General features: G+C 42.3%; 3 protein-coding genes across 3 annotated transcripts; 1 reads left to right on the top strand and 2 right to left on the bottom strand.

Moving 5' to 3' along the window:
- Positions 1-94: 94 nt before the first annotated feature.
- Positions 95-2280, top strand: LOC113159446 (ankyrin repeat, SAM and basic leucine zipper domain-containing protein 1). Its single transcript, XM_026356129.1, has one exon. The coding sequence runs from the start codon at positions 190-192 to the stop codon at positions 1792-1794; it is 1605 nt and encodes a 534-aa protein (XP_026211914.1). The 5' UTR covers positions 95-189; the 3' UTR covers positions 1795-2280.
- A 74-nt stretch (positions 2281-2354) lies between these two features.
- On the bottom strand, positions 2355-17447 carry LOC113159029 (serine/threonine-protein kinase PAK 4). Its single transcript, XM_026355497.1, has 9 exons — positions 17325-17447; positions 9474-9721; positions 7590-8252; positions 6543-7076; positions 5852-5985; positions 4691-4817; positions 4486-4611; positions 4256-4390; positions 2355-3767 (listed from the first exon to the last, which is right to left on the bottom strand). Exons 2-9 carry the CDS (start codon positions 9675-9677, stop codon positions 3600-3602), a joined length of 2091 nt encoding a protein of 696 aa, XP_026211282.1. The 5' UTR covers positions 9678-9721; positions 17325-17447; the 3' UTR covers positions 2355-3599.
- A 3418-nt stretch (positions 17448-20865) lies between these two features.
- On the bottom strand, positions 20866-24773 carry bub1bb (BUB1 mitotic checkpoint serine/threonine kinase Bb). The gene is made up of 9 exons (XM_026355499.1): positions 24688-24773; positions 23825-23980; positions 23651-23710; positions 23411-23555; positions 23119-23315; positions 22860-23023; positions 22567-22760; positions 22378-22478; positions 20866-21910 (listed from the first exon to the last, which is right to left on the bottom strand). Exons 2-9 carry the CDS (start codon positions 23953-23955, stop codon positions 21628-21630), a joined length of 1275 nt encoding a protein of 424 aa, XP_026211284.1. The 5' UTR covers positions 23956-23980; positions 24688-24773; the 3' UTR covers positions 20866-21627.
- Between the last annotated feature and the right edge of the window lie 60 nt (positions 24774-24833).

Here is a 24833-nt window from a genome sequence, read left to right as displayed (position 1 = left end):
TTCCTTGGCAACGTGGGGAGGGCATGTGGAGAGGGAGGTATAAAAACACTGGCAGCACCACTCTGATTCTTACTCTGAGGTAAATGCACTCACTGTCAAGACAGAGAGCCTCAGATAACTTGCTACACACTTTGTCTCCGTCTGTCTCCATTTACTTGAAGGCTCAGCTCCACAAGTAGCCGTTCAGGAATGATGCGACCAAAAGATTTACGCCAGGGATCTGGCACCAAGACCTTTCTTGATGCTATGCATGGTGGTAAAGTTCACCTTGCACGTTTCATCCTGGACGCCTTGGATGGACGCATTATCAACTCGAAGTCAGAAAAAAGCCGCACCCTGCTCATGTACGCCGTCTGCTTGAAAGACAACGAGACCAGGGCTAAGTTCACCCGGCTGCTGCTGGAGAAAGGGGCGGATGTCAACTGCCAGGATGATGATGGTCGCACAGCCCTGAGCCATGCCTGTGAGTTGGGCCACCTGGACGTCGTGAAGCTTCTTGTGCAGTTTAATGCAGACCCAGATGTCTCTGACAGCTGGGGCAACAGTTCTCTCATGTATGCGGCTTATTCTGGCCACAGCCAGGTTCTGGAGTTCTTAGTGAGAGCTTTCAAAAGACTGGGACTGAGGCTGGACAGAACCAATAATGCTGGTCACTCAGCCATCGAGGTGGCCAACTTTTTCGGACACAACCAGTGTGTCCAGACTCTGAACTTTTCTTGCAGGCGGAGTGTTGGCACAGATGATCCACTTGTTGATGCAGGTACCGCTGGTGAAGGAGATGTCCGCCCTCCCAATAAGATCTCCAAACAGCTTCTGGAGAGGTTTTCCAAGCAGGTGAATAATGAAGACCAACTGCCTGGGTTGTTTCAGAAACAGCTGAGGATCGGAGACGGCAGCGGGCTGAACCACGTCAAATGTCCCAGGAGCAAGTCTCAAGACGACAACTATCGCCACAGCTGGGCTTTGCCTCCTCAGCTGGAGAAAAGCCAGACTGATGGGGATCACGGCGTTTCCTTCACTGCCAAACAACTGCAAAACTGCCAGCTTAGAGAGCTAAGAGAGACTAAAACACTAAACTCTCTGCCTGAGCCAAGCCAGAAAGGTGTCAGCCGGGATACTGGACTTCCAGAGCCAACACCAGAGAGCTTTCCTCAATGGGGCAAAGCAAAGTCATTTAACCTGGACCTTCTGGGTAGCAGAAAGCAGTCCTATCAGGGTGATGTGCGTGACATGAGCCTGTCAGCCAGCAAATTAAAAAGAGCCTCGCTGCAGGATGAGAGATGCTTGATAGATAAAATGGAATGTCAAGGTAACACCCGTAGCTTGACAAACAGTGCTGACAAAACTGTCTCTTTGCCAAAAGCTCTTTTAAACGGCAAGAGTCAACCCTTGAGAGTGCTCGAGAATGTCAAATCACAGAAGGAAGAGGCTAATGACACAGCTCTGACAAGCAGGAGAGAGCAGCAGAAGAGGGGAAGCTTTGGCACAGCTGGCAGACACAACAAACTGCTGCTTGCCAGAGGGGAGATGGAGCCAGGGAAGATCCCCACCCGTACGCCGGGGTTCATGGGCCTGGGGACGAGACTGCTGCGTCGTTTCACCGCGCCAGAGTTCATGAGGATGGTGAAAGACTGTTCATCGGGCTCGTCGAGCGGCAGGGGACGGATCTCCCGCTCCGAAACCTTCCCCTTCTCTCACACACATCAGCAGGTCAACAGCCAGCCGAGTGTTGACAGCATCAGTGGGGTGAAGTGTGAGTTTGAAAGCTGCTCATCTCAGTCTGCACTCGAATAGAGTGAGGACAGTGTCGAGCAACCCAAACTGGCTAGTAGTCCCATTTTTATAGCACTTAAAATTCTGACGATGCAGTCTGACTGCTTGCTGATTTATTCTCTGTACTAAAAGTAAATAACACTTATTTGCTCATGTTGCAGTTTATTAGTTTTTTCAATGTTTATTAATATAAAATGAGAAGCCTGAAGCTAATTGTTGAGTTATATACACCAAACAATTTTTGCTAGTCTACATTTCAAATGATTTATAAATTAACATTAACAGTCTGTGAGCTACTGAAAATTATTTTTGTGTCAGATATAAAAGATTTATATTGAATGGAATTCATGTATTTGATATTGCTCCTGTGTTTATAAAAATATTGTATGTATTTTTTGCTTAAAGATATTCAGTGACTGTGCACTGTATGATTCACGCCGTTTACTATGATAAAAACTTGAAAACATTCACCCTGTAATTTTCTACTTTATGTGTGTGTTTGAGAAAATGGAGAATTAAATGAATTCAGATTCAATATGCATAATTTATTGATTTATACAAAATTAAAGTGTGTAATTCTCTTTTTCGTGAACGATTCACACCGAGATAGAAATACATGAAACATGTCAACATGTATCCGTGTCAGAGTACAAATACTATGTGCAAAGTGTTTCTCAGCAGGCGGACATCCTGCAGCATCACATGCCAGGCCTGTGTGCTTTATCTAGGCAAACAAATGCAAACATACACAACTGTCTGAGGAGCAACATACACACACATACACGCATTTTTAAAAAGTCTGTCACAAAAAACAGGGTTGTATCAGAAGCAAACACTGACATGTCACCTCGCACACCCCTAGGTGCTCACACACACACACATGCACACATACAACTATACACTCACATTTTAGTAAAGAAAACATTTTGTGTGAATCAGCAGGTTTAATGTAACCTAATAATCAACATTTTTATTTACATTATTAATTCATCTGTTTATGTTTCAAGTTCATACCTAATGATGAAACCTTATTTGCAACTTCACATCACACAAACAACTCACAACACTTTTTTTTTTGTTTTTGGAAATAAACAATAAATGTGAAAAAGAGGAATATGGTACTGGTGATTTTCCAATAGCACAATAGTAGCAGCTGGGCTTTTATCTACCCATTTATTATGCTAATAAAGGAGAATTGTCTTTCACGTCCCAGTTTGGTACAAATTCAAGCATTCGCATCAGGCCAGGTGTGCCTCCATTTGGCCATGCAGGGAGTGTAGAGTGTGCCGAACACCTTGTTGTCCAGTTTCCACAACAGAGAGGGTAAGTGTGCAGAGCAAACTTTCTCCCTCCTTAATAATGTTACAATGAGCTGCTGTAATTGGAGCCTAACACAAGCTTCATAAGGTTTACACGTCTAGCAATAATGCCCACTATGAACACTAAGAAGGATCTTTAGAGTAGCACGTGTTCATTATATACTGTAGTTGTGTGAAATACTGATTTTTGCTATCGCTTCATACGCACCATGTTGTGTTGAATCCCACTGAATGTTACAGGAAGCCAATCAAACCGAGTTGAGATGTAAGGAACTGCATGCTGCCTTTAACTCACTCCTAAAGTGCTTCTCTCATGCCCGAGACCATGCAGTGTCTGTCAGCCACCATTACACTGGCAGCTACATGCTGTCTGGGTCTGCTTCTCAGTAGCTGATTGCCTTTTGGCTTTGGTGCTAGAGGAGATGGACCCCAGTGCTGGTCCTCGTCCGAGGTCTGGAGAGGTCAGACACTGAAGGTCGGTGTTGGGGGCCAGTTACCCAATAGGGGTCAGCAGCGGGACATGCGCTTGCGGTACTGCTCCACCAGTGGGACCAGGCACTGAGGTGAGCCACTCTGCAGCAGGAAGGGGTGCTCCAGCAGGTCAGTGGCACTGGCCCGCTCTAGGGGGTCCCGAGTCAGCATACGGTCCAGGAAGTCTTTTAGAACTGGGGAGATCTGGAGCAAACAACATTTTTTAATGAGTATAATCATTTCCAAAATAAAATAACACCACAAACAAAACAAATGAAAAATTGTAGTGGCAAATACTCCTTTCATTTTACAATATATGTCAAAGTATAACAATTGAAAACAAGTTTGATCTTTAAGTCTGCAGCCACACCAGCTGTTCAGAGACTGTATTCAACACAGAGCTGGTATATGGTAAGACACTAACAATAAAAGTGTGGAAACAAATGCAGAATAATGAATTGTGGTTTTTACTATGTTGTACCATTTTCACAATATTAGTTTAGCATGTCAGCTTTTAAGTAGCACTAAATCTTTGCAGGTATTTTGTCAGGAACCACAGAATTTGACAAATTAAAAGTTTGACTTGATGATGAACACCTAAAGCTATGCTGTTAACATGGCTAAAAAATATTCCAAAAAGCATCTCAAAAGACATTGTGAGTGTGTGCTTGTGTGTGTGTCTATTTTCGTACCTGGCTGACATTTCGTACAGTAGGAGCTGGCTCATCCCTCAGCCTCTTCATAGCTGCTACTGGGGTTTCACTGAAGTACGGGGGCTCGCCATCCACCATCTCCACTACCATGATACCCACTGACCAAACATCCACCTGGTGCAGCATCAAGTTTAATTATGTAACAGGTCTTATGGCACAGAATGCCACTGCCAATTAGCATGAGTGTATTTGAATGTGAGCCTGCTTACCTCAGTGCCATATGGTGATTTGGAGATGACCTCAGGAGCCATCCAATACGGTGTCCCCACTAGAGACTTCCTCTTAGGGATGTCCTTACTGATCTGAGCACAGAAGCCAAAGTCTGAAAGCTTGACCTGTGGAAGACACCAGAAATATGGCAATGAGATGTAGCAGCTGAAAGAAGAAAGAAAAAAGGAGGAAAACAAGTCATACCCTTCCGTCTAATGTGAGTAGTATAGAGTCGCTCTTGATGTCTCTGTGGATAACTCCCTGTGAATGAAGATAGGCCAAGGCTTGCAAAACAGCTTCACATACTGTGGCAATCTGCTCTTCACTCAGCCTGCAGAACAACACACACACACACACACACACACACAAGTTGACAGACACATACGCAAACAGATTTTACATTAACATTTTACACTTTTCCATTACCAATTACAACAAGTCAGCAGCTGCGAAAGTTGAAATTCATGAATCACTGCACATTAAAGGCAACAGTAAAGAGTGCAAGGTTCAAAACAACAACTCCCACACAGCAGAATTACTAACAAAGCATGTGCGCATTCCTGTGCAATGTCAGTGTGACTTTTCACATTTTACAAGTGCAACGTAAAGGTATAAGAACCAGGAGAAAATCCATTTTCAGACCGCAAGCAAGATCTGCTGCCCACTAACAAGCAAGGTGTCACAGTTACCTAATAAACTCCTGTATTCTCCCATTTTACCACAATGCTACATAAAAGTGACATAAAAATGTATTCATTAAAAAAAAATGTTTCCCCTGCATTCATTTTTTACTTAAAACGATGTTAATAGGTCTAAAAATTATTTAGCCAGGAAAACAAATACACCAAAGTAGTTTTATTCCTCTACTGTCAATATACATATTATCTTAGTGTGTGCTTGCACTGTGTGTGACAGCTGACCCCAGGGTCATCCTGTGGGGATTAAGCCAGCTGTGAGTTAAAAATCTGAAGTATATTGACAGCATAAAATAAACTGAGCTTGCTGTTGCTGTTAAACATATTTTACTGTCCTTGTTTTCGATGTCTGAACAAGTAGAAAAACGTTATAGCATCAAAAAATCTAATTTATACCCTAAACTGACTTTGCATCTAAACAACCACAAATTCAGTTATGTAATCAAATTATTATTTTCCCTTTCGGAAAAGCAGTAGGCTTGGAGTGCAAGAGGAGGCTGAATGATGGTCTTTGTGTCTCTGGGATCATAGCTGATCACTTGCCAGTTAATACTACACTACCCCCTTGTGGCTGATTTAGTTATTAAAGATGATATCATAACCAGACAGAATGAACCATGCAGCCTCCTATGCAGGGACTAAAAATCTTTCTTCATGGTGCTACTCATACCTGGTTTCAGATACGATGTTGGTCAGCGCTCCACCCTGCAGGTACTCCATGATTACCCACAGCTCCTCCTCCACCAGGGCAGACTTAAACATCTCCACCACATTTCTGTGTTGGTAGTCCCTCATGATCACCACCTGCAGTTAAAATCAAGATCTTTAGATATTTAATCGATGATGTGTTCAAATTGGGGTTGTCCAACATTAAATGGCTCCTTCAGTAAATTGATTTAGCACTTAAATAATATTGGGGCACTTGTGAGAGACGGATTAAAAAGCAATGGACAAAATCAGAGAAGTAGGGAAGCTAATGTATCTCACAGGGCTTTTTTACAGTAGGAACTTAGTGAACCTGAACAGAAGTTGACCCCCTTGGTTCAGGTGCAGGTGCTTGTGTGGTTGTCACCTGTGATTTGTTAAAGATAAAACTGTGTCCTCTAAAGAATTAGGACAACAAGTATGGTGTGATAACATATTCATAGTGAAAGTTTCCATGCCCCCAGTTTCTAAAGCGATTTCTTGAGCGATAACTCAATTTATCTCACCAGGAGTTATTAAACAAGATTTTTAAAAAGTCCCTACAAAAGGCAAAACAAACATAATTGGTTTTATAGGGTGACTAGTACTCCAAAGTATTTGTGATCTGTGTTAGGTTGTTGTTTGAGGGAATCACTTGATGTTGCTGCACACTGTACCTCATTGAAGAGCAACTCTCTCCTCTGCTGTCGCCGAAGGTCCATCATCTTCACTGCTACCTGCCTGCCGCTGTGCTTCTCTGTAGCAATACACACCACCCCTGTTGATCCCTCCCCAATCTTCACAAAGTTCTCCAGGTAAGACCGCGGATCGCCCTTGTCTACCACCATTTGCAAGGCCGCCTTGAACTGTTCATGAGTCACCTTGGGTGGGTCTGGAGGAGGCCTGGGTGAAGGATGTTGTGGGGGTCTAAAGGCTGGGGAGCATGTGCCAGGGGGACTGGTAGCAAGTGACCCTGTAGGTGAGGGTCGAGGTTGGGAAGGGCTGTCCTGTCGAGGGTAAGGAGGGTTGGGGCATCCAGAGTGTCTCAGGAAGGGATCTGGTCCACTTGGCCTCAGACCCATGTTAGGAGAAAGGCCCAGGGTGTAGCTAGCTGAGGAGCGTACTGTCCGCTGGAGTCTGATGCCACCCACAAGAGGACTGCTGGTGCCAGTGGGCAGGAAGCTGGAGTGGTACCTCACTGCCGATTCTGCCTGTACAATGACAGAAAAACAAAGTGAGGAAAGAGAATTGGATGTCTGCCTGAGGTTCAAGACCTGCTCTAAGACCGATAAATCAAGTCCCTCACTCTCACTCTGCATCCACTTCACCTGATGTGACCCATGTACAGATGTAGCTGTATGGTCCCGAGTGTGCTTTTGAAATTTTGCCAAACACACCATCTCTCAGGTTTTACAACACCACTGGCACTTTAAGCCCACATGTCTTATTTTAACAGAGTTAAATGAAATACTCAACCCTGCAACTTTAATCACCTTTAGTGTAAAGCCAATCAATATGCTGCTTCACTGAAGTTATCACAGACTAAGCAACAAAATGATCTCCGATGCTTCGTGACAAAAACTTTAATGTATTCAAGCTCATGTAAAAACATGCTGAGTACTAATATTATGATGTACATAGCATTAGCAGAAATATGCATATATTGTGCAGTCGTATCAGTGCACTTCATGGCCACAAAGGATCTGGTGTAATGTCAGTCTTACTCTCAGGTCATAAGAGGAGAACGGCCTCCCGGGGCTGTTCTGAGGGTGCATGTACATTGGCACATTGGGCCGGAGCTCTGTGTTGACTGTCCCTTGATCTCCATGGGGCTGCGGCACAGCCATAGCTGGGTTGTAGAAACAAGCTATAGGCCTTTGACTTGGTGCAATTCCCCTGGGCTGCTGGCAATCTCTTTTCCAAATCACCCTCTCCTGCGGGCTGCCCATCTCACTGCTCATATAAGCCTCGTAACTTGGTATTTGGATGTTTTGGGACTGAGCAGGTTGTGCAGGTCCCTCGAGGGAGCTCACGCTGACTTCGTAGGTGGATGTGGCCTTTGGCAAGATCCCATTTGGCTGCAGAGTGATGCTCTTTTTCATGCCCAAATATGGGGTGTTGGTTTCACTGTGGGTGTTCCTGGCCTTGTCCATCCACTGGTCCTGATCCGCATCCTCGTCATCTTCATCATCCTGGGTTAAGCCCTCGTATTGATAAGTGTCCCTCTCGTTCACCTCCCCCAGCCTTCCAAGCGACTGGGCCCTCTTCCTGGCTGACGGACTGTTCTTCCTCAGCGAGTTAGAACTCGTCACAGACAGACGGCTCATATCATTGATCATGGCTGCGATGTAGTCCCCGTGACCGATCATACTCCCACGTACAATGGTCTGAAAGAAGAGAGGAGTTTATCTTTAGCACACTGTGCATGCCGTGATCACATTATAGAAAGATTTCAGACTGAAAGGAATAATGAGGGTGACATAATCAGTGCTTAGAGGCAGTTAAGTTAAATTTAGACTTGAGATTCCGTAAAGGACATCTTTGTCTTTCTACAAAGACGATGACATTAAAAATCTTTTTCCCAATGGCTTCTATTCTGACAAACACACCGAGCAAATGTTTCAAGAGACACTCTACACAAGTTAACTGCTTTTACAGCCTTTCTGACGATATGCATGTTTCGCAGACAAGCAAAGGCAAAGTGCCTAAACTTGCCCAACATAAAATGATCAGATGAACTCAAGATCCTTTGCTAGAACAGTGTTAGTGTTGCAGCTATAATAGAGTGTGCATGGTGGCTCATTAGACAGTCTCAGGGTAGAGTCATGTTCAGTTCACAGCCAGTCAACAACCTCTCCTGTTTCATTGGTTCGATGCCATTACATCTGCACAGGGGGTGGAGGTCAGATGACATCTCACCTACAGTAGTACCTCTCTAGAGAGAAGACAAAGGCAGGTGATAATGACTGCGGTGAGCTATACTATTTTAAGAGTCGCTATAATAACAGTTTGAAACGACAAATTGGAAAGTTTCGTCTTGTTCAAATCTGAGCAACAGTCTGAAATGTTCTGAACTTTCACTCACATATTTTGCTCTTCTGCAATAAAGAGTGTTATCAACTCATGATAACTGTATTAAAAGCATAAATTGGACTTTATGTTGACTTTGAAATGTTGTTTTTGTCATATACTGCATAGACTCGTGCTCCATGAGGTGTAGAAATACTGTGATTTGCAGTCTTTATCACTCGCTGGCATTTCCTTTGCTGTACCTACACTTTTTATCCTTCTTCATGACATCTGTGGAAAGGCACCACGGACTATTATTAATTGCCTGCATGGAGTAATAAATCTTGTGGCCCCTCTGAGTATTCAACATTGTACAGTCACTGTACACAGCAGGGTCATTAGCCTAGCCCCATGATAGATAAGAAAGCAAAAAGATGGCGAGGGAGGCAGGGCTTCCTTCGCTGTTGTCATTAGAGGATTATGGCATTTTCTGAGACAGCAGGATCTCTCTGCAGCACTGAGGGATAATGCTGCATCAATACAATAAGCAGCATATCTGTATGTACTGCTTAAAGCTGAACCTTTCCAATGTGACGTACCTTCTTTGGTCTCAGCTCGACCTCTGTGATCCTGGAAGGATCCACCATGGGTTTGGGCCTGCGCAGGTTTTCTATCAGGCTTTGCCATTGCGTTGGCAGGCCTACAAAGCAGCCTCGCTGTACGTCGAATGAGGTGTGGACACGGTGCTCAAAGTTTTTGGGCGCTGATATCTCAGGCCTCTTCTTTTTCTTTTTGCGAAACATCTTTAGGTCCACGAGGACGGCAGCTTGCCTGCTTCAAAATGTCCCTGTAGAGAAACAGAATCAGTCTTTAATGGACTTTGCTCAATATCACATTCAGCACATGTTTAAAGTCTGTAATCTTGAAATTTGAATGTAGGCAAATCTCTGACAAAAAAGATGTTGCCACTGACTGACAACTCGCCTTCACTCTACTCACACTGAGCATATTCAAATGAAATCCGACAACAGATATTCCCAAGCAAATGTTTCAAGAGACGCGCTACAAAGAGAAAATATGAAAATGGCATCATCTAAAAGCTGTTCCATGTCTGGGATGTGTGCGTCCCACGCTGCCTAGCTGGCTGTCACGAGCATGTGCCTCTGAGAGCCACTCCAAGGAGAGCGGATGAATTTGTAAGCGCATGTGTAATGAAGGATATCTGGTCAATTAAGGCTTATTCATTCTCTGTGCCCTTTTACTGATGAGCACGAGGCTGGGCTGGCCAGTGCCTTCAGCGTTTCAGTGCATTAGCAGGATGAGTGCAACACACACACATCTACACACACACACACAAATCTATCTATATATATATTTATATATATACGAACACAAATACACTTTGTCAGGCCATTCTTCATAACCATTTCATATCCCATCCTAATTACTTGTTTGTGCGCCCTTGATTGCAGGCAGGGTAACAACTTAATCCATGGATGGATGGTCCTGCATTTGGTGAGTCACTAAAACTGTAGGAGGGATTGCAATAAAAGTTTCTTCTGGCATCCATGGTTCCCAGATGTAAAATCTTACCCACTTTGGTGATTCCCTGCCTTTTTACTGTATTGAGTAAACTGTATATGAGATTACAATTTGTGGTCTGGAGTGAAATATCTTGACAGCTATTGGATGGATTGCTGTAAAATTTACTACAGATGTTCAAGCTTGAAACATTGTAGTCTGCCTTTTCTTCTTCTCTGTCAGACGCTTCATGTTTTAGTAAAATATCGCAGCATCTAAAAAGTTTCCGGAGGCTGTATTATGATTATTTTATCAATCCACTGACTACTACTGGTTGTTGTCATCTCTTATGGCACCATTATTGGGTAATGTTGCCCAATCTCATTGTGTGCAATTTTTGACAAAACTCAAGCCATTCTCCTCTTAGAGCTCACTGCTAATTATAGAAGAGGCAAAGACACACTGGAGTCTAACAACTCCAAAAAGGATTCTCACACCTAAATCACTTTCATTCCTTTGGTTTTATTTGTAAAAAGAAGGAATAATAAAAAAAGGTGTCCCATCTTCAGTGGGTGTTGTGTGCTATTCTTTCGTTTCGTGGTTTAGTTTATTTAACCTACTGCTGCATTAAGTGGTTACTTGTAGTTCTTCAGATTTTGTCAGACTAAGACATTAAACTAAGAAGATGGGAAACATAATACCTGTGAATTACCAACATGCAGGCATTCAATCACATCACCTCCCTTCACTGTGAGCATGCTGATGTTTAAATCAGCAGTGAATTACAAGGTTCCCTGAGAATGTACAACTTCCCATCGTGCACTGTGAAATGGTGGGAGCTGAGGAAATAAGTTCTGTAGCTTTCCGCAACCCAGCAGGCGATCACTCTGACAGCCTGTCCTCTCCCCACCTCCACCCTCACACCAGCATGGCTCTAATCGACATCAACGATCCCCGTTATGAGCTATATTGGTGACTAACCCACGTCTCTCGCAATGCCGCACCACTGGAGGGTAAAAGGAGGTCAGTCCCATCAGATAAACCTGTGTTATTACTGGAAGGTAAGGTTAGGATGGGGGGCGGGGGCATACTGCTTGGAGAGACACATTGCCCTCCAAGAATAATTCAATCAAAAGGCTAATATGTTAAGTGTTGCATGAGCAAATCACTCTGTGCTCTCCCTATGTACATAATGTGATGCTGGGAAGGACTTTAATTCTATCTGACAGGGACATTATGGTGTGAGGATTCTCAAGAGTGGGGATGTGGAGGAGTTAGGGCCTTGATTGTCATCAAGCCCCAATGGATCCAGTTCTTATTGCAGACAGAAGGGCTTTTAACCCCCAATTGCGGTTGCTTTTTGAAAAACAAACGCCTGAGGAAACAAGTTACAAAACAGAAGATTGTGATCTCTGTTTTTTTTTTCCATTTCCGCTTCACAAGAGGCTATCTGCTTAGATAGTTGTTCACCGTGCAGAAGTTGGCGTCGCCTGAACAAATATTTACACATAGTGATCGTGTATCCTTTTACAAGCAGATCAATCAATATTCACTCATGAGTAAAATGTAAACTGCCACAGCTCTTCATTGCCAGCAGTAATAGGGTAAAACCAGCACAAATAGGACAGCTGCTTTTTTATGGTAGTTTTTCAAGCATCATCAGTTTAAAGCAACTCAAAGCTACATAGAACCGAACACATCACAGTATTCCTTTATTCATCCTCGACCACTGTTCCACTCGCTCTGGAAATACAAACTAACCACTGTGATATAAGAAGCCATTAGAAAAACACACACATGTAGACTTGGTATATTTGTCTTTGGCAAAAGTTGATGCAAGTGGCCTTAACTGATCTCTCTGATTGCACCGAGCTGTCTTACACAGAGCGATAACAATGTACTACTGATCTCTAAGCCTGTTGTATAATATTATGTACGCAAAGAGATAAACCTGCACGGTGCATAATCATGCTTTCTGGGCACATCCCTCAAAACTGCAGGGACTTGACCCCATGCAGCAGTGGCTTGTCTTGAATCGATCAAAGTGCTGAGGCAAAACTCGGCCAGCTGCTGTCAGGGATATGAACAGCCAAACAGGATGAGGTCACCGTAAAAATTGTGCTACATTAGGTATTTCCATCTCTGCAATGGTTTACAGAAGCAAAAAAAAAAGTAAATCCTAATGTATGACCTGAAAACATACAAATCCTAGCTCTGAGAAATAGAATCACATGCACAACGGGGGCGCTTGTGAAGTCTGACTAAACACAAATATTTAAGAAAGAGTTGATGTAGCACACAAAATGAGAAAAAAACATGCAAAAGATGTAATTTCTCAGCAAAACAAAAATCATATCACAGTCTTACTCTTTAACTGGATGGAGCGTCCTCACCTGGCAGAGTGACTGGGCCTCTGATACTATGCAGAAACGCAACCAGGCAATCCATATGTTTCCCAAAGACAACATGACAGAGGAGGAGAGGGCACGATCGCCTTCCTCTCATGCTGAAATCACCCTGAGCGGCAGTGAGTGGATGAGTGGGAGGGGATGGAGAGATAAGAGAGACATTGGATTTGCTCGATTTTAGTGCTCCAAGCTCTGCTGAATGATTCTTTTTTTTTTTCTTTCCTGTTTGCCCTATTTTCTGCTTCCATCTTTTTTTTTGTTGGCGTGCATGCAGAAATGTTGTGAGTTTGCAGGTGACTGTGCTTGTGGGATTAGCATGGTTTTCAGTCCTTCACTGATCTAATTTTAGGACACATCATTTTCCCCCCTTCTCTCCAACACCAGGCGCGGGTTTTATTTTGTACAGGATTCATGTCAAATAGCGGAGTGATGGTGGGAGACAGTGGAGATGAGGTAATCCTCTTTCTGTTTTTGTCATTGCATGTATAAGCATAATCCAGCTATACTGAACTACATGGGACTATGTGTATTTTACACTGGCATAGATGGCGCTGAGGTGTTCTGTTTTTGGACTTTACATTTTAGTGTGGAGGGCTGAGAAATTGCTCTTCTATCAGCTTCATTATGATGACCGTTTTGCCCTTTGAGCATAATGAAACTGGCTCTCAAAGGGGTAGGAGGATGGGTGGGAGGGGGGGGGGGGTCTTGGTTGGTCATCTTATCCTTGTGCTTTGTAAAACACACACATGCATAAAAAAGGACGTGCCTGGACAGTGCAATAGCAGTGTTTATGATTTAAGTTGTTGTCTGCTTTCTCTTTGAAGTCACCTCTGTAGACAAGGAAGAATTGTCACTACGAGATGACAAGCTGCATTCAGTGAATAGCACATTGTTGCCATGCATATTTCATGCTAGTGGTCTGATACATCATGCATCACAAAGCATTTGGAATACAGGAAAAGTTGGAGAATAGCACTGCTGCAGTAAAGTCACCCAAAGTGCAAAGGGTCTAATGCTAGTGGCAAGGGATGGATTAATATTATGCTCCACACATTCATGGCCCCCCATCATCAAGTAAAAACTTCACTAACCTTTGTTTTATGACCAAGCAACTGAAAATTAATGCTTTTCCCATTTTGCATCATAATTTCATGTATTGTGCTACTTCACAAATATAACAGTATTAACATGCTAGGATTGGATAGTGATAATTTACAACAAACATAATATTTCTTCGACATGTTGGCGGTTACCATGCTGCAGACATATATAATAATTTGTCTTATCTGAAAAAACGATCAGTGCTGAAAACATGCAACACCCATGAAGTTAAAGAAACTTAAGAGTACAGGTTGAGATGTAGTGAGCAAGAAACAACTTTCTCAGTCCTCGGTGTAGTCGCAACTCTGATAAAAGCCCCACTAAGTGCTATAGACACAATAGAGAGCATATCCAAAGGCATTTGAAGTGCATGTTATGGACTAATTTTAGTTTTATAAAAAGCACAGTTCCAAAGGACGTTAGAAGTCAAATGATGAAAAACATTGTTGGGGAAAATAATTCACCAAAAATAATTATGTTTGTATTCTGCATCTACATTTGAGTTTGCAACACCGAGCATTAAGCAGGGATGACCCATATTCACACAGAGAGTCCATTGATAGTGACATGTCTTGGCATATTTCAAATGTCACATAACTCGCGGTGATGCATCATGTGTAGGCTTTCAGTCAGAACTCCGTATGAAGAAGCAAATCAGAAACAGTCTGAAGTCACAGAGTGCTGTAATTCTGAGAAAGTAAACAATCAGAAAGCTTGCCTGTCATTTTCCTCTTTGCTGAATGAGTACAAAAAGACCTGAGGTTTGAAAAGCGTGTGGTACAATTTAAAATCTGTGCTCAACCATGCGGACTGTCACTTAGTCAAGGGGCATCTGCACAGAAGGGCACATCAGTCTTGTGTTAATAATGACAGAGAGAAACAAGAAATTAAAGGTCAGGTCAGGAGGAGGAAGAGAACGGGATGAATGGAGAGTCTGGACACTTCTGGATGGAAATGATGATGAAAGCAAAGTGATGGAAATAGATTTAAAGTTCCCCTGAAAATGACACGTGTTTCGTTCATGTGACTGATTGAACATGTATCTTCTTCTCTACATCATTTTGGGTCCATTTATCTGCAGTAAACAAGGTAAAGGGGATTTGAGGACGAGACAGTCACATCAACAGAGTGCATATATCATTCTGTCACCTGACATATTGGCACTGAGTTCCTCTGACGAGAAAATGAACAAGAAAACTTGTTCTGCCCTGCAGTGAGGTGCACGGGTATTAATACACTGTAAAAGCAATAGTCCCTATCTACCCCAAACACCTTAACATAATCACTTTGTAGCAGCAGCACTTCCAGTGTTTATGAGATGTTCAAGTGATGCTGACACATCAGTAGAAGTCAGGAAGTATGCTTCCCCACACAGTGTAACAATATGTATGCTGAGGGCTGAAGTCAGAAAGAGGAGGAAAGCACTGACCAACACTCTGTTTAATTAAAGATCCTCTTGGCTCTCACAACTACTTTGAGCAATTTGACGTTCTGCTGATAGTATGATCAGTACGGACCAATCGTACAAGCTCAACTCTTCTCTCCTGGGTCTAATTTATTGATGTGCTGGGGCCTCGGTGCAAGCTCTAACGTATGCACACATGCTTATGAAAGCTTTGATTTTTTTTTTTTTTTGTATCCTTCTTTGGCCTCAGTGCTTCTATGCCAGGCACAACGCACCAATCATTTTTAAACTTTCTTTTCTTTCCTGTCTGCACCGACTCTGCTGCTCTCCTCTGTCACCCAGCATGGGTGTTGTTTTAACCCAGAGAGAGGACTCGCGCTGTCCTAATTTGGACCGTTTTAATCCTTAGTGCTTGATGTCTCATGGCTAGTGGCGATGCTAAGCTGGTAATTCACGCTGCCCCGTCCTTCAACCGACACAAACACAACATGAGACTTCCTGAAAACAACCCTGAACATAGATCGGCACGTGAGAACGATATACCAGTCATATAGTCATGGTGCGTTCATGTGAGAGAGTCCTATTACTTTCTGTCCTGTCAGTGTCACAGTACTGTACATGAGCTAGAGACAGTGCTGCACTGTGACCGTGAACGAGTGTGAAGCCAAGATGGGCGACATGAGACAGCTTCCAAAAAAAAAAAAAAAAACCTAACAGCTTCTGAAGAAGTGTACACATCACCCTCCGAGAAACAGATGTCCAGCTGTGTGCGTTGGTGCGTCCGTGTGCATGCACACACCAGAGACCTTCTCTGTCACCTCCTCTATCCTTTCCCTCCTCTTTTTCCCTCCATGAATATCAATGAGTAACTTCAGACACAAACACATGGTAGATTCAGACTTGCAGAGCCTCACTTGCATCATTATCAGTCTTACGAAATACACAGATGAAAACACTGATCGAGGGCTGAACCCATGAATCTTGAACATCCATAAATGTTGCTGTGCTGCTTGCATCAGTCACACCAGGTGCTGCCACGACCTGTGGTTTAAATCTAACACAGGGGTCAAGCATAGTTTTTGGTAGCAAGTGCATGAATGTTGTGATGCTGTCAACAAGAATGAGTGCAACTGGACTCAAATCCACACACTTTAGCCTTACATTGATTTTCACTGGGGATTTAGCATCTAATAGAGAGACTTAAGAAACTGCTAACATACTGAGTGGAGTCGGTGTCAAATTCAGAGTTAAACAGTTCAAACATTGTTTATGTAAGCTTTCACAACAGGTTTTCGAATTATTACATTTACAGATTAAAGTAAATGTTAAAAAAATATATGTCACCTCGTTTCCCACAGCATTCATAACCTGAAGCAGCAGCTTGGATGCTCATGCACTGCTACAACCAGACAGATCACCTGAGAACTCAGCCTACACACACACACACACACACACACACACACACACACACACTAGGGTACGCTGTGATAAAAACAGAAAGCTTCTGTCCATGATAGTGGCACATTCTGTATTTGTCAAGCGTGATCCATCTTGTGAAAGACAGCGTTGTACGGACTGTTGTATCCTTTTCTGTGAGATAGAGATTGAGGACGACAGAGACCGAGGATGTGGGGATTTTGAGGAGGAGGGGTGAACAGAAGGTGAAGGCTCTTCTTCTGAGATGCAGTTCATCACTGAATACATCCAGCAACCCTCTGAGGTTGAGGGCTGAGTCCTTGTTATTCCTCTCTTTCACTCCAACATCAGCACCTGGCTGCACTGCATTCTGCTCACAGTCTCTCTGCCTCCTTCTTCTCTCCCTCCACCACAGCTGATGCCTACGGATGGCACACACTAGCCTGCTCTTTATCAATGATGTTAAGCCTCTTTTCCTTTTTTCTCCCCCACCCTACCCCCCCCCTCTTTACCTTACTCTCCTTGCTGTAGAGACAGGAAACAGGGCTCTGAAGGGATAAATCATTTAATCATTGTTAAAAAACAGTCATCCCCCTTACCTTGCCGTCCAGTGAAGTGGAGAGCCTCTCTCCTTCAGGAAGAATTGGAAGCGAGAGTGCGCACATACACACTCACACATACACTATTATACACTGCTTACTCACATCCACACACACATCCACTCACACACAGACATACGCGCGCTCTCTTTCATACAACACAGCAACGAGGAGGGCTGGCTCTCAAGCAAGCACACACTGCAGGCTGCCGCCTGCCTGGGAAAGCCTGATGCGTTCCTCCCTCCAGGCAGAAGCACACGCTGCCATCTCAAAGGCTTTTTGTTGGGATTGATTCATCCCCGGCTCCGCGGCTGAGTGCTGGTCCGTGTACGGCTGCCTGCTCCCGGGGACACAGGGTGACCGTACAAAGGAGGGACAAAGCCATGAAGAGGAAAGGCACCATCCAGGAGCAGAGAATATCACAGCCCCAGAGAGCTCCTTCCATCCCCCCTCTCTTCCTTTCCTTCTGTGGTTTGCTCTTGCCTCTCTCTCACACACACACTCTCCCACCTCTCTCCCTCTTTCCTTCTCCTCCTCTCTCTCTCCGTTTCTCTTTATCACTTCCCTCCTTCTCTGCCTCCTCCCACTCCCTCATTGGGCTGCAAAAGAATTGATAGCAGTGTGTGTGTGTGTGTGTGTGTGTGTTTAAGCAGGTATTTGGTGACTGTAGGGAAAGGAGAGCTCCTCTACACCTCATCACCTGGGATACCTTTCATCCACCTCCCCGCCCTCTACCTCTCTCCCCCTCATCTCCTTTACACACAATGTGGGTGACGTGAGAACACGAGGGTGCTGCTGTTCAGTCAAATGCATTATCCATGGAATGACAGGGTCAGAGATGGCAGATGGCAGGAGGGGTTGTTGTTTCTGTGCGTGTGTGTGCGTGTATGAAGGGGGGCAACAGTGTGAGGCTATTTCTGTAGAGGGTGCAATCCTCATCCTCACAATCTCTTCTGAGACCAGTGTGACCCAAAAAAAAAAAAATCTTCGGAGATGATGGCAGAAGAAACCTAAGTTACAACGCTAACCCCAGTTTGGCACCCTCATTACTTGACTGAAACATTCCCTTCTCTTTCCACCACAATCATTTCCTGAATTATTTATACAGCAGACACAAAGACGGAAAATGTATTAGGGTCAAGTCATGCAGAAACTGCTTGCAGGGAGAGCCATATTTGGGGCATACATGTAATTCATACAAATTGCTGGGAGAGATGTATGTAAGGAGCCCTGTAACAGATGTAAATAATGACGTTCTTCTTTACACATCAAATACGATCAAGTGAGAAATACTCCGCTGAACCCAATCTGCATAACAATGACAGATTTGCCTGTTGGGGGTAATGCAGATAGGACCCCTCCCTCTCTTTCACTCTTGTCAGCATTATTGTCACAGATAGTTCTTGGCATTGCTACGTTTCACCGCCTCGCACGACTTACATTTTCCCGATTCCTTCGGAGTTCAGAGCTGCAAGCAGCAACTAAACAGCCTTGTGATGTGTGTCTTCATATGTAAAAATATGGAGGTTATCACAAAAAGGCGTCCTGTTTGTTCAGGCTATCTGAGCTGACCTGTTTATGTACTCTTACTTATCTGTGCTTGACCAATATGAAGCAGAGTGGAACAGGTCAAAAGGTCAACTAATGAAACCAATAAAGAAAATTTATACCAAAAAGAAGAGTATGTAAAAATACTAAAGCTAAAATATTAATTGAATCGAGCTTGTTTGTGTGGAATATGCTACTTTACATACTGTGTATTATATATGTATTGTAATATAGGATTTGTAAAACAACGGAGAGACAATGTAAAAAAACATTCCTTAGCTGACCAGGTATTGTTTAAAATAATTTCTCTGCTTCACTTAGTCATCATCTGAAAAGACTAGCCACCCATTTGGATTAAAAGCTTGTAAAAAATAAAAAGTGGTTATGTAAAAAAGGGGTTTATAATGACAATGGTGTCATTAACATGAAAGCCTGCAGACCACATAAAGGATACTGCCTTAATTGTTTGCATTTCAATCCACTCTGTTATTTAGGATGAGTTGGAGGGGATTACACTAGAGGTTATCAGGGCTCAACCTACATACTGTAACTAAAGTGAATGGAATTTCTTGACAAAGTCCAAATGCATTTTCAGATGACACGCAAATTCATTTTAATTATGCAAGAGCCACATGACTTTAACAGAAACTATGTTACTCTCCTGGCTGTTCATTAAATGTTCAATATGTTATATATATATATATATATATAACATTTCTGTGCACTTCTTTTTAAAGGTGAGCAGTTACTTATGATTTGATATGATTTATATGACTACAACAAAAACTCTTAATGGCGTTGCAAGTCACAATAAGGACATAGTAGTGATATTATTACTGTCATTGCAATTTTGAAAATTGTGAGATCGATCACAATTTCCACTTAATAAAGCAACATGAGGTCATTAGTCTAAGTAATGAGAAAATACGTTCAAATAATAAAATAGTAATTCAACATTATGGTATAATAGGGTAAAATTAATACAAAATAACACATTCAAAATTTGAACTCCTGTGAGTACAACGAATAATTGTTCACATTTATATTTTCCCTGGACTCCATAGTAATAACAATGGGGAAAAACTGGACTCATTGCTACTTGCTGCTGGTTAGCCAAGTGAAGTTCACCTCAGTGCTTTAACAAAATGCATTCTTACTTTGAGGGCTGAAAACTCTCTGTGAACTGATGCTTGTAAACACAGACCTACAAATACGTTAAGAGTGTCGACTGTAAAACACGGCCCCATAGAGAACCTGAGTGTTCCTGTCAGTAGCAGTGCTGGACAAAAGCTCTTGTCTGAAGCACATTAAGGAAACGGTAGCTTGCTTGTACCATCTCTCCACTGCAGTACGAGAGAAAGCTATAGATTGTCTAAAGTGCTACTGGAGTCAGAGGCTGCTTGCTTTCATGGGATGAGCTTTTAATAAGTCCTGCCAAATGGCAAGCCGTAGAGGATGCATTATAATGTGGTTATGCTGTGTTATTATGATGGGAGAGCATCGTGTTGCCTATCATTTATCACTTTATTTCAGTTGCTCCCAGTGCTAAGCCAACATTTAGACAGTAGACAATTTGGGAACTCACCAGTTTAGAGGATCCTGTCTGGCAGTGTCATATTTCCAGTATGAGATTAAAGTATTCCTCCAGTACTCCATGCATGTAAAAGCAGCACTATGGTACATCAGGGCAGTGGCCTCTTGGGGAAAGTACAGGCCTACTCTGCCCACAAACGCAAAGGGTGGATTTCACTTGCTAATGAGCCAACTACCTATCTTCCAGCCATTCATCAAAGTCTGGCAGGCCAGCGTGTGAAGTGGATCCCATCATCACAGTAGATTAGGTTCACTCCCTCCACTTCAGTCAGCGTGCTTCTGGGTAACCTCTCCTGGACAATGATTAACATTTAGCCAGCTGAAAGCAAATGTGCTCATAAAAGTCTCATGACTGGCAAGTGTTGTGTTGTGTAAGTGTCCTCTGGAGCGAGAAAGTTAAATTCAGTCCCTTCATTAGAATAATTACACTTATGACAGTTTAAATGCAGGCTTTTTGTTATTTTTACCATAGCCAACTAGTGTTGACTCTTTAAACTGCAGAATTAGATTAGTCAGCACTAAATTGTTCTTGCGGTCCATTAGCACTCCAAACATCATTACCAGAAATACAGTCCATGCTTTTCCTGGCATGCCCCCTGCTGACAGTGCATTACTAAATCCATCCTGAGTTAAAAAAATAAAAAAACAAACAAAACAAAAAACAAATCCAGTAGCCATCAACAACAAAGTTTACTAAAAAAAATCTGTGAAAATCTACACATAAAAAACATTTTTGTATAGTGAATGTGTCTTTCTTTCAACTGTGTTGGAAGTGTATTTGTTGGGTTTGTGGACGGGTAGGAAACTCTACACAAGACAAATCAGCTTAAAGAATGTAGTACACATATAAAACATTGTTCTTAAGAACACAGCTGAAAAAGTAGTGAAATTAGAGGGCAAAAACATTTAAATTGTACATGTTTCCATTAGTCAGTCCACTTGAATTGTTAAATGAATCCAACATGACTAAAATACTGAGTTTCTAAAACTTTGTTGTGTTTTGTTTTTTGTACCTTTCTGACTTACTGGATCGCTGTAAACAAAACATATAGAGCAGGATAACCTAAAAATACTTGACAGTAATTACATGATACACACAGATAAAATATTGTCAAAATGCAGGTAACAAGTCATAAAAAGAACAGTTTGTTTGTTTCATGTCTCAGTTCGAGGCACTGGCTTGATCCTTCTGACCTCTGATCTCCTGTGATTCCTGCGCCATCTTTTTAAAGTGGCGTTCGGCACGCAGTTCCTCAAAGCAGAATTCGGTGGCGCCGCTCAGCAGCAGCTCTTTACAGTACATGCTCTGCTCTTGTAGCTTTCCTGATTCTGCCTCCTTCTGTTGCTGATGGTGCTCCTGTAGTCTCTTTAAGGGAGTTTCTTCTCTGCAGGGCTTAAGCGCTGATAAAACTGTGTTCACTGCTGGGTTGATCTTACATGGAGTCCTGAAGATTGAAAGGCAAGACACGCTTACTTGGAAGACATGGACCAGGCTTCAGCTGACTTTTGTTCCCATTTCTTAGTAATCTCTTAATTATTCTTTTAAACATTTGCACTTTTAAAAAAGATTAATAACATCACTTGGCAATATCTCAAAGAGTCCCACTGTCTAAACATCTGACAAAAATGTGTTTATTTAACATACAATGACATGAAACTGATATCAGCAAATTATAAAAAAAATGAGCAGTTATGACATGAAGCTTTTTATTTAATTATCAAAATTGCTAATTAAATTCTAAAATAAAAAAAAGGAATACAATTAATTTCTGTGCTATTCATCACTTTTAGGAATATGTTCCTTCTCCTTGGCATGAATCTATGTTCTCTCATGATCTATAATAAATATTCAGGTAATAAAAGCAATTAATCAAAACTGCAGATAGAAGCTATAACTCTTGTAGTCACTCACATTGTCGGAGGCTGGTCTGATTCTTCAACAAATGGCTGGAAGGTGGGTTTGGGAGGTGGTGGAGCCATAACAGTATGTCCAAATTTAGTCTTCTGGGGCATCTATGAAGAACAAAAACATAATATTAGTCTGATGCCACTAGGTTATAGTATACACATTTAAACACACCTTATGTTTTTTTTGTTTTACCTTGACATCACACCATTTTTCAGGCCTCTGCTCATTCTCCTTCGCCCTGGAAGTGGGAGGGGCCATCCAGGACTCCATTTTACGCTCCGACGGACCAGCACTTTCAGCTATACTCTCATCGAAGATCACCAACTGTCTGTTTGAAGTGTTGCCAAGGACAGGGACGCCACCTGACTGCAGGCCTCCAGAAATACCTATCCACAAATCCGCCAAATATGAAAATTAATGTTCTAATAGCCAAGCGGATAAGGAAATGTAATCACGTGACTTAGTTTTATTGCATGTGTTCTTACTTCTGATTGCAGAACCGGTTCTACTGACAGGGGCAATGGCCTTTTTCTTCCCTTTGTGTCTGAGGTCGGCCAGACAGACTCTCTCGGGTTGTTTGGGCTCATCATCGCTATTATCTTCCTCCACATTCATCATCACCTGTCGGGATACACGTGCCTGTAGTGCCCTATGAATAACAACACAGAAAACTGCAATTATAATACAACTGAATAGAAAAATATATTGATTTACAAACCTAAATTTGTCTCAAATTATCCATACTTATGAAACTGCAGGAGCTTATCATGAGGCTGAGCGCACTTCTTGAATCCCTCCTGATAGACCTGGTCTGCTTTGCGATAGTTGCCTTGATTCTCATACTCTTCAGACCAAGCAATGTAGAAAGATGCTTGTGTGACTCCTATTCCCTGCGCCTGCATATATCTGTAAATGTCCAAGGGCTCCGGGCAGTTCTCTGCCTAATGACACACAATATACACACACAGTAAATGTTATTCTTGCTACATTTATTTGTCAAAATAGCACAGTGAGTCAAAGATGAAAATGCACATACAAATTTATTCCACAGATCCACATAACGGGGATCACTGTGATATTTCTTTTCCTCTGTGAACCTGGTCACAACCCGTTCCAACAGCGTGGCTAGGTTGCTCTCCTTTCCTCCCTGAGGGAAGGTTTGCTCCGTCCACTTTATATACCTGTAAAAAACAAATCCATGTCAGGATTAAATATAAAGCCTCTGAGATTTAAAAGCAGACAATAACAATAGACATTAGTGTTTTTATAGATTTACCGATCCCAAACATCGAGTGGATCATCTCCATCATACATTCGCAGTTCAGACTCAAAGGCCCTAGAAAACAAAAAAGTATCAAAAAAACATTAACATGCAAAAGTTTTTGTGAACAAACATTTAACATTTGCCACTACCCCAAATTATGTGCAATATTTTAAAGCTCATGCATACTGTCTTTGCTGGTTGATGGCATCCTGCTGTTGACTGAGCGCTTGATGTAAGGCTGATATGGCTCTGCCCCGCCGCAGTGGCTGAATGTTTTCTTTGCTGAGCTCCCATTCAACATCTCCTCCTTCTGCCATTGTGGAAATCAAAACTATATTCTTCCTGACAGACAACAAACCCAAGCACAATAATTACTTTCAGCTCTTGATTGCATTTACACTGACACTGAATATTATTACATACATATTCCATATGTACCATAGAAACATGCCAATTATTTTTAGCTGGCTATCTCCGTCAATGTGAGGATTTTACTGCTTTCCTCTGTTCATCTAACTGCCACAGTGTTTTCCCCTAATTTCTATCATTTTATATTATTGTTATCATATTTATATACACAATTGAAGCCAGGGGTTAATAAAGTCTTCTGAATTTCGTATTGGTGATCAAAAAAATGTTTGATTAGGATTAGGTTAATTTACATCCATCAGCAACAGCATTGTAATCACTGACAGGTGAACTGGATAACAATGATTATTAGAAGTATCGGGTTACAACCACCACACCATACCATAATCTAAAACGTAATTATTGAGTGTATGAGCTAAAGAAGATAGAACAATCCTTTAAACATCTACTTTATATAAATATTATCTTATATCTTCTATCGCTGGAGGAAACCTGCGATGTTTGCAGGATCATTTCTAAGCTAACGTTAGTGAGCAGCATGACGCGCTAGCACGCTAGCTAGCTAACATCTGATTTAGCTCGATCGTTTTCGTCGTTGTTCACAATATTAGCTAAATGTACCAGTCATATATAAAATACAGCTGATGATCTACAGAATGGTATTATTGCATATCGCTTACCAGTGTTCTTCGCTTCTTCAGATAGTTAAAGTTACAAAAAGGGACCACGGTCGTTGATGAACCGTCAGTTGTGTGTTTTGAACAAGGACCGCGATGCAATTTGGAGAAAGCTGATTGGATAATCAGAAACCGGAAACAGTAAACGG

Source organism: Anabas testudineus, chromosome 12, assembly GCF_900324465.2.
Source record: "Anabas testudineus chromosome 12, fAnaTes1.2, whole genome shotgun sequence".
NCBI classification, from domain to species: domain Eukaryota; kingdom Metazoa; phylum Chordata; class Actinopteri; order Anabantiformes; family Anabantidae; genus Anabas; species Anabas testudineus.
Note: the sequence above shows the minus strand (reverse complement) of the source record. Positions and strands in the feature narration are given on the sequence as shown.

Bases quoted from the DNA above. Each gene is read 5' to 3' on its own strand.
- LOC113159446 (XM_026356129.1), top strand. From the start codon at position 190: ATGATGCGACCAAAAGATTTACGCCAGGGATCTGGCACCAAGACCTTT.
- LOC113159029 (XM_026355497.1), bottom strand. From the start codon at position 9,677: ATGTTTCGCAAAAAGAAAAAGAAGAGGCCTGAGATATCAGCGCCCAAA. The intron at 8,253-9,473 runs GTACGTCACATT...CTCTTCTTTCAG, and splicing joins TCGAGCTGAGACCAAAGAAG to ACCATTGTACGTGGGAGTAT. The intron at 7,077-7,589 runs GTAAGACTGACA...GTCATTGTACAG, and splicing joins TCTCCTCTTATGACCTGAGA to GCAGAATCGGCAGTGAGGTA.
- bub1bb (XM_026355499.1), bottom strand. From the start codon at position 23,955: ATGGCAGAAGGAGGAGATGTTGAATGGGAGCTCAGCAAAGAAAACATT. The intron at 23,711-23,824 runs GTATGCATGAGC...TTTGTTTTCTAG, and splicing joins GCCATCAACCAGCAAAGACA to GGCCTTTGAGTCTGAACTGC. The intron at 21,911-22,377 runs GTGAGTGACTAC...TTCAATCTTCAG, and splicing joins TCAGACCAGCCTCCGACAAT to GACTCCATGTAAGATCAACC.